At 35.7% G+C, this 15,080-nt stretch overlaps 3 protein-coding genes across 8 annotated transcripts; 2 read left to right on the forward strand and 1 right to left on the reverse strand.

Moving 5' to 3' along the window:
* The first annotated feature begins 205 nt into the window (after window positions 1–205).
* On the forward strand, window positions 206–6,498 carry LOC132706087 (basic helix-loop-helix transcription factor scleraxis-like). 4 transcript variants are annotated; one of them, XM_060677177.1, is made up of 3 exons: window positions 206–1,865; window positions 3,263–3,479; window positions 6,229–6,498. In XM_060677177.1, exons 1-3 carry the CDS (start codon window positions 1,696–1,698, stop codon window positions 6,349–6,351), a joined length of 510 nt encoding a protein of 169 aa, XP_060533160.1. In that variant the 5' UTR covers window positions 206–1,695; the 3' UTR covers window positions 6,352–6,498. The 4 variants fall into 4 exon arrangements, with proteins under 4 accessions (XP_060533160.1, XP_060533161.1, XP_060533158.1 ...); XM_060677178.1 differs by having other exon boundaries at window positions 208–1,865; window positions 3,263–3,475; window positions 6,229–6,431; XM_060677175.1 differs by having other exon boundaries at window positions 210–1,865; window positions 3,263–3,515.
* A 45-nt stretch (window positions 6,499–6,543) lies between these two features.
* LOC132706086 (uncharacterized) lies at window positions 6,544–12,626 on the reverse strand. Of its 3 annotated transcripts, XM_060677173.1 has the most exons (8): window positions 12,548–12,626; window positions 11,712–12,496; window positions 11,123–11,659; window positions 10,630–11,057; window positions 10,505–10,576; window positions 10,131–10,448; window positions 9,255–9,454; window positions 6,544–9,203 (listed from the first exon to the last, which is right to left on the reverse strand). In XM_060677173.1, the coding sequence occupies exons 4-8, from the start codon at window positions 11,047–11,049 to the stop codon at window positions 7,724–7,726; spliced, it is 2,490 nt and encodes an 829-aa protein (XP_060533156.1). In that variant the 5' UTR covers window positions 11,050–11,057; window positions 11,123–11,659; window positions 11,712–12,496; window positions 12,548–12,626; the 3' UTR covers window positions 6,544–7,723. The 3 variants fall into 3 exon arrangements, with proteins under 3 accessions (XP_060533156.1, XP_060533154.1, XP_060533157.1); XM_060677171.1 differs by having other exon boundaries at window positions 10,630–11,659; XM_060677174.1 differs by lacking the exons at window positions 10,630–11,057; window positions 11,123–11,659; window positions 11,712–12,496; window positions 12,548–12,626 and having other exon boundaries at window positions 10,131–10,380; window positions 10,449–10,576.
* Window positions 12,627–12,757: 131 nt separating this feature from the next.
* Window positions 12,758–13,658, forward strand: LOC132706659 (leucine-rich repeat-containing protein 51-like). Its single transcript, XM_060678126.1, has 4 exons — window positions 12,758–12,936; window positions 13,003–13,214; window positions 13,263–13,439; window positions 13,507–13,658. Exons 1-4 carry the CDS (start codon window positions 12,837–12,839, stop codon window positions 13,648–13,650), a joined length of 633 nt encoding a protein of 210 aa, XP_060534109.1. The 5' UTR covers window positions 12,758–12,836; the 3' UTR covers window positions 13,651–13,658.
* Window positions 13,659–15,080: the final 1,422 nt, after the last annotated feature.

Genomic DNA, 15,080 nt, shown 5'->3' on the forward strand with positions numbered 1-15,080 from the left:
AGAAAGTTACTGCCAGTCGAAATGTCACCGAGATAAACTGAACTCGCTTATTAGGGGCCAGTACCTTTTCTCAGAAACTACTGATTTCAGGAAAAAAAGTTTATACAAAAGTTTTATGGTTAAAATAAAATATTAAAATTACTTATTATTATATATCTACAGGGTGCCCGATAAGTGCTGGACCGACATTACTTTTAAAATTTTAAACGGAACACCCTGTATATTTTAATATTTTCAGAATCACTGCCAAAAATAAACATAACTTTTATAGAGAGTACTTATCCGAATTTTGTGTAGTTTAAACAGAATTTGAGATTATATATTTTTTAATGCAAAATTGTGTTCTTAGAAAATATGGTCTTCCACGTAAAGACTTGTGATGACCAAGTATTTTATAATTATACTGGATGCATTAAATTAAAGGATTTTTTTTTAAGTACACCTTGCAGTAGTATATATATGTCCTATACAAAAATAATTTGAAAAAAGCATATCATTCTTATTTTTTTATTAATTTTAAGGATTTTTGCAATGGGTGGTGGGTAAGGTAATATAGAGATTATAGGTTTAGGAAATTAAAGGTCATTATTTTTTATATCGTCAACGATGTACAATAATATTTATAATTATGAAGTTTAAAAACTTAAAACAAATAACAAACTGTATTAAAGTAAAAACTAAAGTAAAACAAAATAGAAAATCTACAATAGGTTTTCAACATTTTGAATAATGTAAGTTGTATAAACAACCTATATATAGTATCGCATTAGAAACAAAATCGATGTTATTTAGTTGGACTACAGCTTCTGTAATACACTTTTGTATTCATTTACAGCAACGCATCTTTTTTTATATACCATATTTTTAATTGTCCCCCATAAAAAAAAGTCCAGTGGGGTAAGATCTGGACTTCGAGGTGGCCACCAAATGTTTCCATTTTGTCCTATCCAAAGATTGTGATTTTCATTTAAAAATTCATTGATATAGTTTCTCCGGTGGTATGGAACGCAAATTAATTGAGCACGTTCACAAGCCCGTATTTCATTTACTATTAGTGGTTGTATTTAATTTCTGAGCATAGTTAAATATCGTCTAGATTTTAAGGTTTCATTAGAGAAAATTGGGCCTATAACCTTTGATCGGCATATTGCGCACCACACTTTCGCAGATCGTCTACCTTGTCGTTTTTGTCGCTAATTCTTTTAAAATCCGACTCCAATGCGCGTTGACGAGTATAGGATTCTAGTATATCCAACTGCTTCTCTTCTGTTTGAACTTGTCGTTGCCTTTTCTTGAACGTTGACAGAAGACTGTCGCTGTATAAACTTTGTATAAACTTTTTTTTCTAAAGTCAGTAGTTCCTGAGAAAAGGTACAGTGCCCACCCTGTACGTTTAGTGACGTCAAGGGGTCTGGTACCGGCCTGTCGATGTTCTAGACGGCCGCATCTGGAAATCCAAGGCGCTCGGAACGTCGCAATGCCAGCGCGGCTGGCCAGTATTTTGAAACACTTGTCGACGAGGCTCTCGATTGTTAAAAGGATCGGTCGCTCTCTTCGTACCCGAAATATTAATTCGGATTAATTTAATTCGATCGGTTCAATTAACCAATATTCCGCCCATAGTTCAACGCGCGTTCGAAGCATAGGGGTGATGCAGTGTTGAACCAGTGACGTGTAGAGTGCGGGGGCAGTGCGATGGAATTTTTACAGTTTTCCGATTACCACTCGAGCGATTCTTCATCCAACGGTGCCACGAAAACGGAAACCCACAAGAGACGGAAAAGCGTGGGTTACGGACACGACCCTGCGGCACCCCTCAAGCAGAGAAGCCAAGCAAACGCGCGCGAGCGAGACAGAACGCACAGGTATTTTAAAATCCTGCGAAAATTTTTCGATTTCCTCCAGCTAGCCTTGACGCTAGCGATCAGAACGCCCATTCAGTTCCGCCACACACCTGCGTCTCAAAGGTTTGCGATTCGTTGGCAAACAATGTACCTTTAGGCAGAAAAGAGCGACAAAGGCATTTATTATTATTGATGCAGACAAGAGTTTAAAAAAAAACGACGTACGGAGTTATTTTTTATATTTCGCATGACCACCTACAGGGCTCACCAAAAATTTTAATACAAAAGCTGTGAACGAAATACAAAGCAAGTTCTTTTTCTCCTGATTTCAATTGGATATTTGGATAAGCCGTTCTTCAATTAAACTTGCGTGCATAGAAAACGGCGCAATGTAAATATTTTGTTTCTATACATTATGCATCTGACCCAAAAAATAAACATGCTTTAGTATGATTTTAAATTTGTCAAAAGTGCTGATCTTTTATATGCCTAACTACGGTAAAACAAAAGAAACGGTAGTTATAGTGATAGTAACAGAAGAGTTAACATTCCACAAGAAACAAGAGCGAACTGGATTAGATCTCTGCCTAATCGAGTAAGAGATGTTATTAGGGCAAGAGGGCAAAAATAAGTGTTGAGCTGCTAATTGTCAATAACCCTATTTGTTTTTAGTAATAAAAAAAGTTAATTTGATTCGTAAATTTTACTATGCGGAAATAAATTTTAATCAATTTGAACTCGTATTAAAGCATATTAAATTGTCTTTCAAACAGCATTTTTTCTATCTGTCTCACAATTCAATTTTTTCCTAAGGGGATTTTTAAAAAACTAAGTACTTCTACTACATTGGGAGACCTCGAAACATGCGAGTGTTGACGCAAAGAAAAAGAAATATTCACCCTTAATACCGTGAATCATCCAGACTTAATTTTGCGATCCATCCTAAAATGAAAGATAATATTTGAAAATGTTTGAAAAATCATGGTGGATATATAGGAAACACAAAGCCATTTACTTCACCTTATGTTTTCATTATTGTGGTAAAGTGACGTTTCCCGCACACTAGGTGATATACATTTAATTTACCGCCTTTTTAGGGTCTACGTATAAAAAATGCCTCTGTATGAGTTTATCTAGGAAATATTGTTCTACATATTTGAGGGAGCAAATTTCAACGTTTTTGAGAAATTAACAGAAACTTAAAAACGGCGAAAAGAAATCATAACCGATAACGTGATTCGAGCACTAGACTTATGATGAAATTAGCCTGAGTTTTTGATCGATAAGAATTCTACCATTCACAGTTAAGATTTGTTTTGGTTAGTTTCGGTTCATTTTGATTAGTTTTTTATTGAACTAGGGATTAATGCTAAAATATTTCCCGTGTCTCCAAAGATAAACTTTTGATTTAAATTAAGTAACTACTGTTTCAGCGTAAACACCGCATTTTCCACGTTGAGAACGCTGATACCTACCGAACCCAAAGACAGGAAGCTGAGTAAAATCGAAACCCTTCGATTAGCGTCCAGTTACATATCCCATTTGGGTACCCAACTTTTGGCGGGACCCATAGACCAACCTTGCTTAAGGTTATCCAATCCCTCCGATGAAGACAGCGCCATTGACCGAAGGCAGGTGTGCACGTTTTGTATATCGCACAAAAAACTTCCCGTAAGTGACACCTCACAAAACTAACGCACAGTTTTATGTTATATTTTTTAATACCCTCGTCGATTGTTGAGTTTTATAGTCAATTACCACTAATCGGAGACTAAATAATTATGTATTTGGCCAAGAAACTCCCAAAAAAACGACTCTGATTAAAATCAGCGCATGACGTCGTCTATCCCGTTGAGATCGATAACTTCCTGGCGGTTTTGTAAACCCAAATAGCATAAGTACGTCCTTAAAACGTCCTCGGGATATCTGAGGGGACATACGTATATCCTAGGGATATACTGTTTCAGCTAAGGGACATCCTTAAGATGTCTCAAGGATATACGATGTTACTAATTGGAATGACCACAGTATATCAGATACGTATGTCCGTACGATGTTTATTAGGACATACTAAGGATATCCAGTTATACTAGTTGAGACGTCGTGAGTATATGTGACTGTGATGATATAGGATCTTATATAGATATACCAGTGGACCTTCCTTAATTATTAGGTCATTTCCAACAGTAACTGCGAAATGCTGGAAAGGTAATCCAATTGGTTTTACGACTACAAAAATTCTTTTCCAGTATTTGGTACTCGCGTGTGATGGAATTAACCCATTGGGTATGGTTGGTGAAGGCATAACTGGATTAGCAGGCGATATTTGAAATGCACAAGTTTTTTCCAATTAATATTTAATCTTTAATTTTGCTTCTGGTGGTAAAAGTGAAGGACTGCCGATTGATACCATTAATAAAACACATTTTATACACATTTTTTTCTATTGTAGATATGAAAAAATTGTGTGTAGATAATATAGCACAAATATAGAACAAGCTAACCTCAAGTATTTTGAATATAAAGTAATATCTTGAACCAAACTCTAAAAGAATAACTAATATTTGACAGGTTTTCTGTCAGTCTTTGGTGAAAGTAGCTTTTCAGCGTGATGCATCTTCTTATCTGCATCTGAAAATATTTAATTTTTGAGAAAGACAGGTATTATATATCTGTACTTTATAAAAAATAAAAATAAAAAGAACGAGACTACATATACATTTATGTATTTCATTTCATTAAATACAAAAAGCATTACACATTTATCATCGGTAAGATCTCTTTCATGAGAGTGAGGTACTATCGGGCGCAAAAAAAAAAATAGAACACATATGACTTTTCAATTTGACAGTAAAAGCCTATTTTCATGCAATATTTTTTGTCAACCTAAAAAAAAATCCTCGTTTTTTTTGCTATAGGAAAACAACCATTTTAATGTGAAAATTGTACTTTATGCAGAGTGGTTCCTAAAACTAATACTTTGTTTTTCGTGGCTGATTCTTGCATCCATTTTAAGAAAAAAATATACAAACTGTACTACATAATTAAAAATATAATTTTGTTCTGAGGGATTTTCTCTAACATTGTTTACTTTAATAAAAAATTAGTTTAGTTTTGTATGCCTAAATTTAACTGCTCAAAAAACATGAAGAGAAAGTGGATCTTATTTTTGTTTTCAAAAACAAAGCTATAAGATAGAATAGAATAGTTGAACTGAGGTGGGTTTCACTTGATGAAAATCCATTTATCAAAATAAATAAGAACTAAAAGTTCAGATTTTCACGAAATTTTTATATATAATTTCGTGAAAATCTGAACTTTTAGTTCTTTTTTTTACGAAAAGAAGTCTAGAAGCAAAAAAGATATATAATCTAAAATGTAGGTTACAAAAAAGTCAGTTTTATCTTAACTCGACCCAGCAATCACTCCTTAAAAAAATTATTAACTAAACAATCGCGTTAATATATATTTTATTACATTATATTTATTATACTTTATTTATATTACATTTACGTCCTATTTATTTTTCAAAAGCATAATATCTATATATTACCATAAAGCTTTACTTACATTAATTATTAGTTCTTCAGTAATAATAATAATACCACAAAAAAATAACTGAAATGAAAGCACCGAAAGCGGTAAGCACAGCACACCAAATACTCAAAATAGGCGCCAAGCCGCCTTATATCGTATACCGCCAACAAAAACAACGCTGAAAAAGTGGAGGACGACGAGACGGTGGAGAAGCCGACGAGACTCGAGCGAGTCTGGCACGGCACGACCGCGAGTAGTTGCGTCGTTGGTTGCAGCCGCACAGTGTTGTCAAATGGTATCTTATAAACAAATATATTATTTTTACGTCTTTGTAATTTTTTTACTTAGATGAATCCGTACTTTCTGTGGTATTCTTAATAAAAACGCCTTTCTTGTCTCGTTCGTGTCCAAAAATAATAAAAAACAAGTTGACTTTAAAGGTTTGATTCCGTTTTTTTTTAGGACTTGCCAATAACGTTGCCAATAAAATGTATCCCAAAACACCACAAATCTAAAAAAAACGAGGTCTCTTCTCAGTTATTCAAAATTTAACTTTTTAGGTTTCATTTTGTTTTACGGTTTTTCTTTTACCTTATTTCTATTTTAATGTTCCCATGTTCCATTCCTTTCAATATCCCTGGCATGTATATAAGCTAACGTATATCCTAAGAATATCGGATATACTGGGGATATTGTGTGCTATCTGGGATGATAGTAATGATGATACCATGTGGCAGCTAGTTTGAAAAGCAAAAGAACAATAACTTTTCATCTCAATTAAAAATTTTTGAAAGATTTTAAAAGACTCATCTATCTCAAATGAAGCAATTATCATTTTTTTCCGCAGAAACTTACCGCATGTGAGGAGTACACTTGCCATAATTACGATTACCACCAGATAATGCTGGAGACTTCGCCCCAGTCCATGTCACCCTTAACGATGCAAGCGGAGATATTTTATCATCAATAGAAATTTTATTGTACATTTTACTATTAGTGTAAGATTAATGTATACGAAATTTACTTTTGCTATAACGGAAATTTGAGCGTCCATATTGTAACTACAGTGCCAAAGAAGAGCAAATTGATCAGATTATACCAAAGTTTTAAGGTTAATAAATTTTCTAATAAGTAATATTTAGTTTTATTTTTAGAGTGCGACGGAATAACGTTCAATTTAAAGGAAATAACATTCTTTTAATACATCAACGCGTGACTCATATTGTATGTGACGCCACATTAATCATAATTGCAATTAAACTGCTATAAAATTAATTAAACCCGCGTGACGGCAACAAACATTCTTTTTAATCAAGCCGGCGCTGAAAGAGTTTACATTTTTATGGAGAGATTTAAGGTCAATATATAAATCTATCCTTTCTATATATAGAAAGGATTTCGAGAATTATAAAGGAATATTGGGACAATGGGAAGACTATATGGCGGGGGTACTAAGAAACAAGCTAGAAAAAATATAGAAGGGAACATGGGCAGAGAACAGATGCATTTGACATTTATTGATCTCAAGAAGGCATACGACACAGCCCCCAAGAGTGACAAAAATAGGTTTACCAGCAATCTTGACAAAGAATCCGGAAGAGTGAGCCTGGAGAAAAACTTAAAAAAAAACAGAATAACAGAAGAAATTAGAACCTAGAAATAGAAGAAAACATAGAACTCAGATGAACCGAGAAATTTAAGTATCTTCGATTCATAATATCAAAGAATGCATCAACACAAGAAGAATTACAGATCAGACCCGGACAAACAAGATCGTGCATTAAATACGTGCTACATAATATAATAATATATTAACATCACCATCAACCTCAGAAATATGGATGATCAAGATATAATAAGCAACGAAGAAATAAGAAGAACAAAGGTGAACGAGGTCATGAACAAAAGAGGACTGGAAGACACACACTGGGAAGATCGACATAGATGAAAGACTTGGTTAATGAAAGAGAGACAGTACTAGCTGCAGAAAACCTTTTATATCATATCAATCTATTCTCTGCGAGGGTACCACATTTTTTCTCGTAACCTTAGTAATCTTCTTCATTCGTGACGAGTTATTAGTTAAGAAAAGCCAAGCTGAATGCGTTATTCTTCCATAGTAGTAGATATTAGGGAAAATCAATAAAGTGCCTTTGTTGAAGAAACCAAATATTTCGCGTGAATTTGTAAACACCCTGTATTTTGCAAATTAAACTGATTACCTCGAGAACCCGCATTTAACAATCAAAATTCATTGTTTATAATAAATACTAAATAATAATAAAATGTACAAAGTTGAAGGGGAATGGAGTAAAGGAATAAACCTTTCTTTAATAAATTTTTTACTTATTTAAAGATTTTAGGTCAACGCATAATTTAAAAACCATTTTGTGAATCAATTTTTCGTCTACGTGAGTCTCATTCCGACTCGTAAAGTAACTGTTACTCTTCCGACTCCTCCCACTATTAGGTAGTGACGTATAATTCCAAACGAATTCGGTAAACTTGAGCACCTCAAATCGGCAGCCCAAACATTTTAGCAAATTTTTGCAGCTCAGAAGAGTGGCCGCAGCCTCCACGGCGCTGCGCTGTTTCGACCCTGACGTGAAGTCTATAAAGTCGGTCAGTCCGTGGCGCAGCAATAAAAGTAACGCCATTTTGTGGACTTCGAGTCGCGTGCAACTGCACCAAGTGCATTTGTATAAGCTGGGCAATATTTCCGACGTTAATTCCGACACTTCTTCGTCGTCGAAGTTCAGGTTCTTCAAGCGCTTGATCGACAATTTTATAAAACGCTGATCTGAGATGCTAAGACCACGCCTACTCGCCAGAGCGATGACGTATACAAAACTTTTGTAATGATGATTCACACTCTCGTAGCTAAACCTTATATTATTTAATAAATCGTCGGAAATTTCCGTAACGTATGCTTTGAGCAACAATACGACTTTCAGATAACATAAAAGTAAATAAATGTTACTGTCATCGACCTCAACCACTTTGGAAACCAAAGCGGACGCTACGTAGCGCCAGACTTGATCGTTTATACAACTTTTACTGTACTTGGCGACCAACACGCTTAACAATTTCGATTGCACGCAATCCGATACGCGAGAGCGCAACATTTTTTGCAAAACATAACCTAGCATTTCATCTTCGGCGTTGTTCAACCAATACGGCAAATAGTTGTTCTGCCAAATTCGACTGTCGTACTTCGAACTGTCAATTCTGTCCACAGAAGTCTCAATTTCATCAAGAGTGCTGGATTTGAACGAGAGAAAAGAAACGTAACGAGAATCCAAGTGGTCTCGAGCTACTACTGTCAGCTTCCTGTAGCGCGAGTTCATTCGTTTCTTGTGGCGCGATTTCTCGTACAGTCCTTGCAAAAGATACAAAAAATTCCTCAGCGTTCTTTGGCTCCTGATTAAAAGCAAATTTTCTATTAAATACTCGACGGTGCCGCAGAAAACCGAAGGTACGTCGTCTTCCCGACAGAGGGCGGCGTACGCTTTGACAGCCATTAATCCGTAATCGTGCGAATTCGTCTCGATAATCGTAAACAACGCACGCAATAGGAACCCTCTAGTTAATTCGAAAAATGAGTTCTCGAATAGCGGCTTTCGAATATGAGCTTCGGAAATAAACTCCATCACTATAAGGCAGCTATCCGTCAAACTACCGCTCAAAACGTTACAGAAACGCGACGCCAACTGCGGAAATAGTAACAAGAGATGTTCGATTGTTTTCGGTCTCAAACTCGAACCGATCACTACACCATAGAACCTGTCGATCAGCGCTTTGGTCAGTTGCAAGTCGGCGTTCCTGAAAGTGGCGCCCGATTCGAAGAATTCGATTTTAAATCGCGACGGTTACCTAACGGTCCAGCTGGGCTTCAGAAAGAGGTGAACGCAATGCGAAATAAAGTCGGGGATATGCGGCAACGTCGAATTATACATGGTGTTGTCAGAAATCAAAACCTCTGCGCAGTAAAGGGCCGAAGCTATCGATGAGTGGGAGGAATTCGGATCGGATAGTATGTCCAGCAGCTGGTTTACCGTCCACGAAAGTAGAGGCTGTGCGAAAAAAAAAATTGACGTTAAATTGTAAAACGATTTTGAAAATTGTCTCTGGCTGGATGTTTTCTTAATTTAATGATAAATTAGTGAGAAATTAATGTTAATTGGAGAATAAAAATTTATATACCATTGGTTTTTGAGATATTTTGCTTAAATTTGGAATACAGGGGGAGCTTTTATTATATTATTAGGCGTACACAGTTATCAGAGTATAAAAGTGGTCCCGTTATTCTCTATGATATTGTGTAGATAATTTGTTTTTCTGTAATAAATCTAGCAGCACTTGTTTCCATATAACATACAAAATTCCAAAACAAAACTCTGCTCTATTTCAGAAATTCTTTTAAAATTGACACCGACCACTGATTTTTCCCATTAAATTATAAATTTTACCATGTTTTTCCTCAATAGAAAGTTGTTTTTCTTATGTTATTTAGTTGTAAGTTTACCTTATAGTTACTTTTTATAGGTTTTTTCATGTTAAATGTAAGTGCTTTAGCACCTTGATAAAGAGGCTAAACTTCGCCTTAGGTCAATTTCTCGTTTATTTGTTTTTTTTATCTAGTTTTTTCTTTATTTTTTAATTCTGTATTTCTCTATTTTGTTTTGTAATGATGTATTTATGTTTTACACCAATACAGAACCATTTATTTTTGTTATTATTATAACCTACTTTTCCAGGACGTCGGTCGGACACACACAGGGCGTGCACGGGCAATCGAGCTGCGGGATTTTTTCTAATCGACAGGATCTGCGTCGAGCGCGCCTGCGCGATATTTCGCAAGGCGCGATCTAAAAATGTAATTTTCAAATTTTTATCGGTTTCAGTTCCGTCCATGCTGCTGGCCAACGCATTAATGAGCTCCGCCGATAAAACCGTCGGTCTTTTCATATTACTAGTCTCGATTATCGCACACAAGCACCTAAAAATCTTTTCCTTGTTGCAGAATTGGGGAAAGTACCTAACACGCAACATAAACTGCAAGATTACCTTAAAAAATAAATAGCTGGTGGATGCGCCGGGCGAGGCATAGTCTACATACTCACATTGATAAGCGCTTCTTTGATTTTTTGCGATTTGTGTGAAACGATCACATCGTGCGAGGCCGAGGCGGGACGCTTAAAATTTATTTTCCCAAACAACAAAAAATTAACTTTTAGCCCTCACTTACCTCGAGGTTTTCGCATATTCTGACCAAAGAATCTTCCCAAATACTGTACGAAAGGCATGCGTTTGTCAAATCATGCCCGGATACTTCAGACAATACTTCGAACAGCAGCACGATTTCAAAAACGACGGTATCACTGTATGGTTTAGCAAAATTTTCTCGAACTTTTTGTGTCAGCGAATTGATCGTTTCAGCACTGCTACAAGAATAATTTCTCGAAACAATGTGAGCGTAACTTCTTAAGATATCAGCACTTTCAATTGATGGATTTTCCACGTTTTTTATAAAAGTAAATAAGAACTCAATGTTATAAGCATCTATTTCAATGCCATAACATCTGTTGGCAATCAATTTACCCAAATGGCAGTTGGGTCGTTCTTTCAAAGAAGACTTCACAGAAAGCCTCACTCTCTCGCAATACATTGTCCAACCTTTAATAGATTGAAATAACTTATTTCCTGTAGCTGGATAAAAAAACGTTTCATCTAATTTATACCCTAAGCTTAACGCGTCTGATGATCCAGCAGCTATTCCCCAAATAATCATCAACAACTGGGCCCCAACGTCGCACAGGCTCGTATTTAATACACTCAAGCAAAAAGTGAATATATCATCCAAAAATTTCTTATAACAATCGATCAGTTGGAGACTGTCATTATCATTATTATCCAACAGAAGTCGGTGACTCACCAAAAAAATTTGGGATAAAAATCTGGAGACTGATTTAACATCTAAACTAGGGGATGGACTCAGTTCTAGGTAGTTCTTAACTACCTGTAGTTCCACCGGCCTTGGAAGCATAGTTTTCTTATGGTAAGTACTTACAATTTTTACTGAGACATCAGAATTAGTCATATGAAGCAAACTTTCATCAAATTCTTCTATATAAAATCCCTTTCTTCGTGTTTCAAGCAATACAATAGCTTTTAGATACCCACCAACTTCTTGGGATGATATAAATTTGAAGAAATTTGATTTATAAGCTGTAGTATTAATAGGAATAAAAAATTTCACAAGACTCTCATAAAGCTCTCTAAAAATAAATCGATTGCTACAATAATAAAGCGAGAAATAGCACCTCTTACCCTTGAAAACGCAGGTGATTCAGTACTGGATAAAATAAGGGCCACACACTAGACTTCCACTGTTCAAAATCACCAAGCACTAACAATCTATATAAAAAACCACCATCTCTGCTTTCAACATTGTTAGAAAACATTTTTATCACTTTATTTGCAATTATTCTCAAGTTGGTACTTTTAATATCCATATAGGGCAAAATATCTGCAGTGTCTATACTTCTAATGGGTAGAATGTCCAGATCAATTACAAAATGATTGTTTTTTAAAATAAGTTTTGAAAAAGTATGAGAATATTGCTTAAAATGGTCTATTGGGGAGACAGCTAAGAAATGCGCAAATTTCATTATCACTAAAGAACAATGACGATCAGCAACATCTTTACGCTTTCTAAGAATTGTCTCCAAGACCATTAAAATGCGCAATGATTCAGGCCTCTTTATTGAAACCTTCGAAATAATATACAAGACTAACTCCCTGACCTTGTCGACGGCCCACTCCTTGTCGTTTGATTTAAATAATCCCCTCGAGTGTTTTAGAGAAGCTAAAATAAGCAGTTCAAGAAGCCAAACATCATGAATTCGGAAAATATAATTTTCCATGCCAAAATGGCCACGTTTATGTAATTTACGCAGATGGTCGCACACATTTGAACGATAGGATTCGTCCAAAAGATGAAAAACTACGCGGGCAGCCCCATCGAATTCTTCTGAGGACAACAAACTCAAATTTAATTGGGCTATGTAGCCCAACCCACTCAAGCGTTCTAGTTTGCCCAGGCAATTATTTTCCTGCAAATGAAACGCTAAAAAATTACTAAAACATGTTTCAAATCAACGTACTAAGAGCTCTAAGAATATTCCCAACATTTTGTTTACATATTTTTAAACATAACCTTAAATAAGCAAAGTTCGAAATCTGATTAAATTTGAAAGATTCGATTTCACGTCAATAGAGGACGCTATTATCTAGATTTGAATTCCTAATTTACGGCGATTCTAAGAAATTTAGCTATTATCGATTGAATTTCTCTTTTCCAATTAAGAATACAAGTAACCCAAATAGTGAAAAATATTATTGTGCTCCTTTCGATTATTTTATCAAAAATTATCAACTTCGCTGTCACAATTAATGACCACAATGTCTGTGAAGGAGCCTCTTTCGAGCGGAAAACCAGCCGATTTCTCATTTAGGCGGTTGAAAACTATCGATGTTCCTAAATTTCTGGAAGGTAAAATTTTAGTGCGTCGATAGATTAAGTTTTAAAGAAACAATTAAGTTACACTGGTAATTTCAGTAATAGGCCTAGAAGGGGCAAGATATACGAGAGTTGGGGGCGTTCCTGACCGCGGTCCCGAGAAGAAATTCTTAACAAAATCCCTGTGGCTAAACAATAACAAGCTGAAGAGCACTAAAAACTTAGATGAGCTCGTGGAAGCAGTGCTAGAGCACCCCATTGAACTGGCTTGGGCAGATTTCTCATTCAACTACATAACTGAAATTGATGAGGTACCTGCTTCCATCCCGCATATCTTTTTTTTATTTGGTGTGTTGTAGAGTGTCTTAAAATTTCCAAACCTAAAAATACTGTACTTCCACGGCAACTGCATCGATAATTTTGACGAAATTTTCAAACTCAAATCGTTAAAGCATCTCAAAACCGTGACATTCCAAGGCAATCCTATATCCAACCATCCCAGATATCGAAGCTATGTGGTTTCGGTACTTCCCCAAGTAAGTGCGCACCATAGAGAAATGTTGGTCGGTTGCTAAGCGTTAGATAAATGTTATCACGTTCTAGATCGTAAACTTGGATTTTTCGCCGGTGTTGAGGAGCGAAAAGATGTTTCCAATGCCACCCGAGGCGATCAAAAAAATAAGGGGAGAAAGAGAAAGTAAACAAAACGTGGTCTCTAACATAGACGAGAAACCAAAGCCAATTTGATTGTCAACTGCTTTAACATAATTGTTTTTAAAAAAATGTTTTGTGTGCCTAGGTCTTTCATTGTTGATAATTTTTTTTTACATATACGAAAAACGCTGGTGTAGATAATCCACGGTCTCTTTTTCGGGAATTTGCTAAGAGGTGTCGTAATTCTCCAATCCAGTTCATCTATTCCACTAATTAGGGAAAAGAACAAATTTAAACAAGTAAACTTAGCAGACACGAGTTTACACTTAGCAGGGCCACCATAGGAGAATTCACGAATTAGGCTTAAATGTTAGATTAAGATTTTTAGGTTGCTTATAGATTTCTATAGATTCTCAGATGTTTCGTTGGTAGAAGAATTGATTACATGCAAGAATTTTATAGTTTTATCGATTAAAATTTTATGTCCGATTTCGTCATTGTGTTCGGCAACTGCTGATGAGTTTATTTGTCTTAGTCTTAAGACTATTTTATGTCTTTTGAGCCTAGTTGATAATTTTTGGAGTTTGGTCTTTGACGGATCGAAGACGTTGAGAGATTTTTGGACAAGTGATAAATTTGGTTTTGACGTTATGTTTCTTAAGAACTTTTGATATGTGATCTGTGATGTTTTCAATGTAAGGAAGGGCAACAGTAGCAAGTGTGGGATTGCTTTCGGACTCATTGCTATTGGAAGGGTGAAGTGTATTTTGTGATGGAACGCTTAATATCTTTAATGATGTTTATGGCCCCCTCAAACAATGTAAAAGCAGTAAGCTCTGGAGAAGTCAACAGGATGATTGGCAAAACGTTAGCAAGTTCGACTCAACTGTCGGATCTCGGACCTGGCGACATCTATGTAGTGACATGCAAACTTTAAAAAATCGGGGTTTAGAGGATCTCCGACAGATGGCGCTTTAAGTTTCAAAATCTATATCTCGTTAGGATTTCTAGATATTTGTAAGATTGTCAGCTAGATTCCGGTAGTTTTTACGCGACGAGTCCGACAGCAACACGCTCAAATTTGAAATAAGTCTGGGATATTAGATCTCTTCCACGCAATCTTCTGTAGTACCACGCGGATATTCAAGATGTTGCTTCAGTAGATGGTAGATTTAAGTTGTTAAAGCGATGCGAATGGGTATTTAACTTTTTAAATCAGTTGATAACTTTAGTTAAAGTATGTTTTGACTTTGACCTAAATCTGCAAATAATAAAAAGCCGTAATATTCATGATATTATTATGACCATGCATAGGTTTTTATTTTTCTAAGCGAAAACCGTATTTGATTAAAATTATATTTTATTTCTGAAATCTTTACTACTCTGTCTCTCAAAAAGACGTTAGGCATATGTTCACACGAAGTTTTCTTTTTAAAATGGCCGTTGGCAGTGGCTACAAACCTTCATCCGGGAAAAGACGGAGTTGTTAGAAACGCTACGGTGAAGACTGCGAGAGGAAATTT

Source organism: Cylas formicarius, unplaced genomic scaffold (assembly GCF_029955315.1).
Source record: "Cylas formicarius isolate icCylForm1 unplaced genomic scaffold, icCylForm1.1 PGA_scaffold_8__14_contigs__length_24414737, whole genome shotgun sequence".
Classification (NCBI taxonomy): domain Eukaryota; kingdom Metazoa; phylum Arthropoda; class Insecta; order Coleoptera; family Brentidae; genus Cylas; species Cylas formicarius.

What these genes read in the sequence shown, in the direction of transcription:
- LOC132706087 (XM_060677175.1), top strand. Translation starts at nt 1,696, where the DNA reads ATGGAATTTTTACAGTTTTCCGATTACCACTCGAGCGATTCTTCATCC. An exon ending in GAGCGAGACAGAACGCACAG is followed by an intron (nt 1,866 to 3,262) that starts GTATTTTAAAAT and finishes ATTTAAATTAAG; the next exon opens with TAACTACTGTTTCAGCGTAA. An exon ending in TATCGCACAAAAAACTTCCC is followed by an intron (nt 3,516 to 6,228) that starts GTAAGTGACACC and finishes TTTTTTCCGCAG; the next exon opens with AAACTTACCGCATGTGAGGA.
- LOC132706086 (XM_060677171.1), bottom strand. Translation starts at nt 12,574, where the DNA reads ATGTTGGGAATATTCTTAGAGCTCTTA. An exon ending in TCAAAGAAGCGCTTATCAAT is followed by an intron (nt 10,449 to 10,504) that starts GTGAGTATGTAG and finishes TTATTTTTTAAG; the next exon opens with GTAATCTTGCAGTTTATGTT. An exon ending in AAGCCCAGCTGGACCGTTAG is followed by an intron (nt 9,204 to 9,254) that starts GTAACCGTCGCG and finishes CGCCACTTTCAG; the next exon opens with GAACGCCGACTTGCAACTGA.
- LOC132706659 (XM_060678126.1), top strand. Translation starts at nt 12,837, where the DNA reads ATGACCACAATGTCTGTGAAGGAGCCTCTTTCGAGCGGAAAACCAGCC. An exon ending in TGTTCCTAAATTTCTGGAAG is followed by an intron (nt 12,937 to 13,002) that starts GTAAAATTTTAG and finishes TGGTAATTTCAG; the next exon opens with TAATAGGCCTAGAAGGGGCA. An exon ending in ACATAACTGAAATTGATGAG is followed by an intron (nt 13,215 to 13,262) that starts GTACCTGCTTCC and finishes GGTGTGTTGTAG; the next exon opens with AGTGTCTTAAAATTTCCAAA.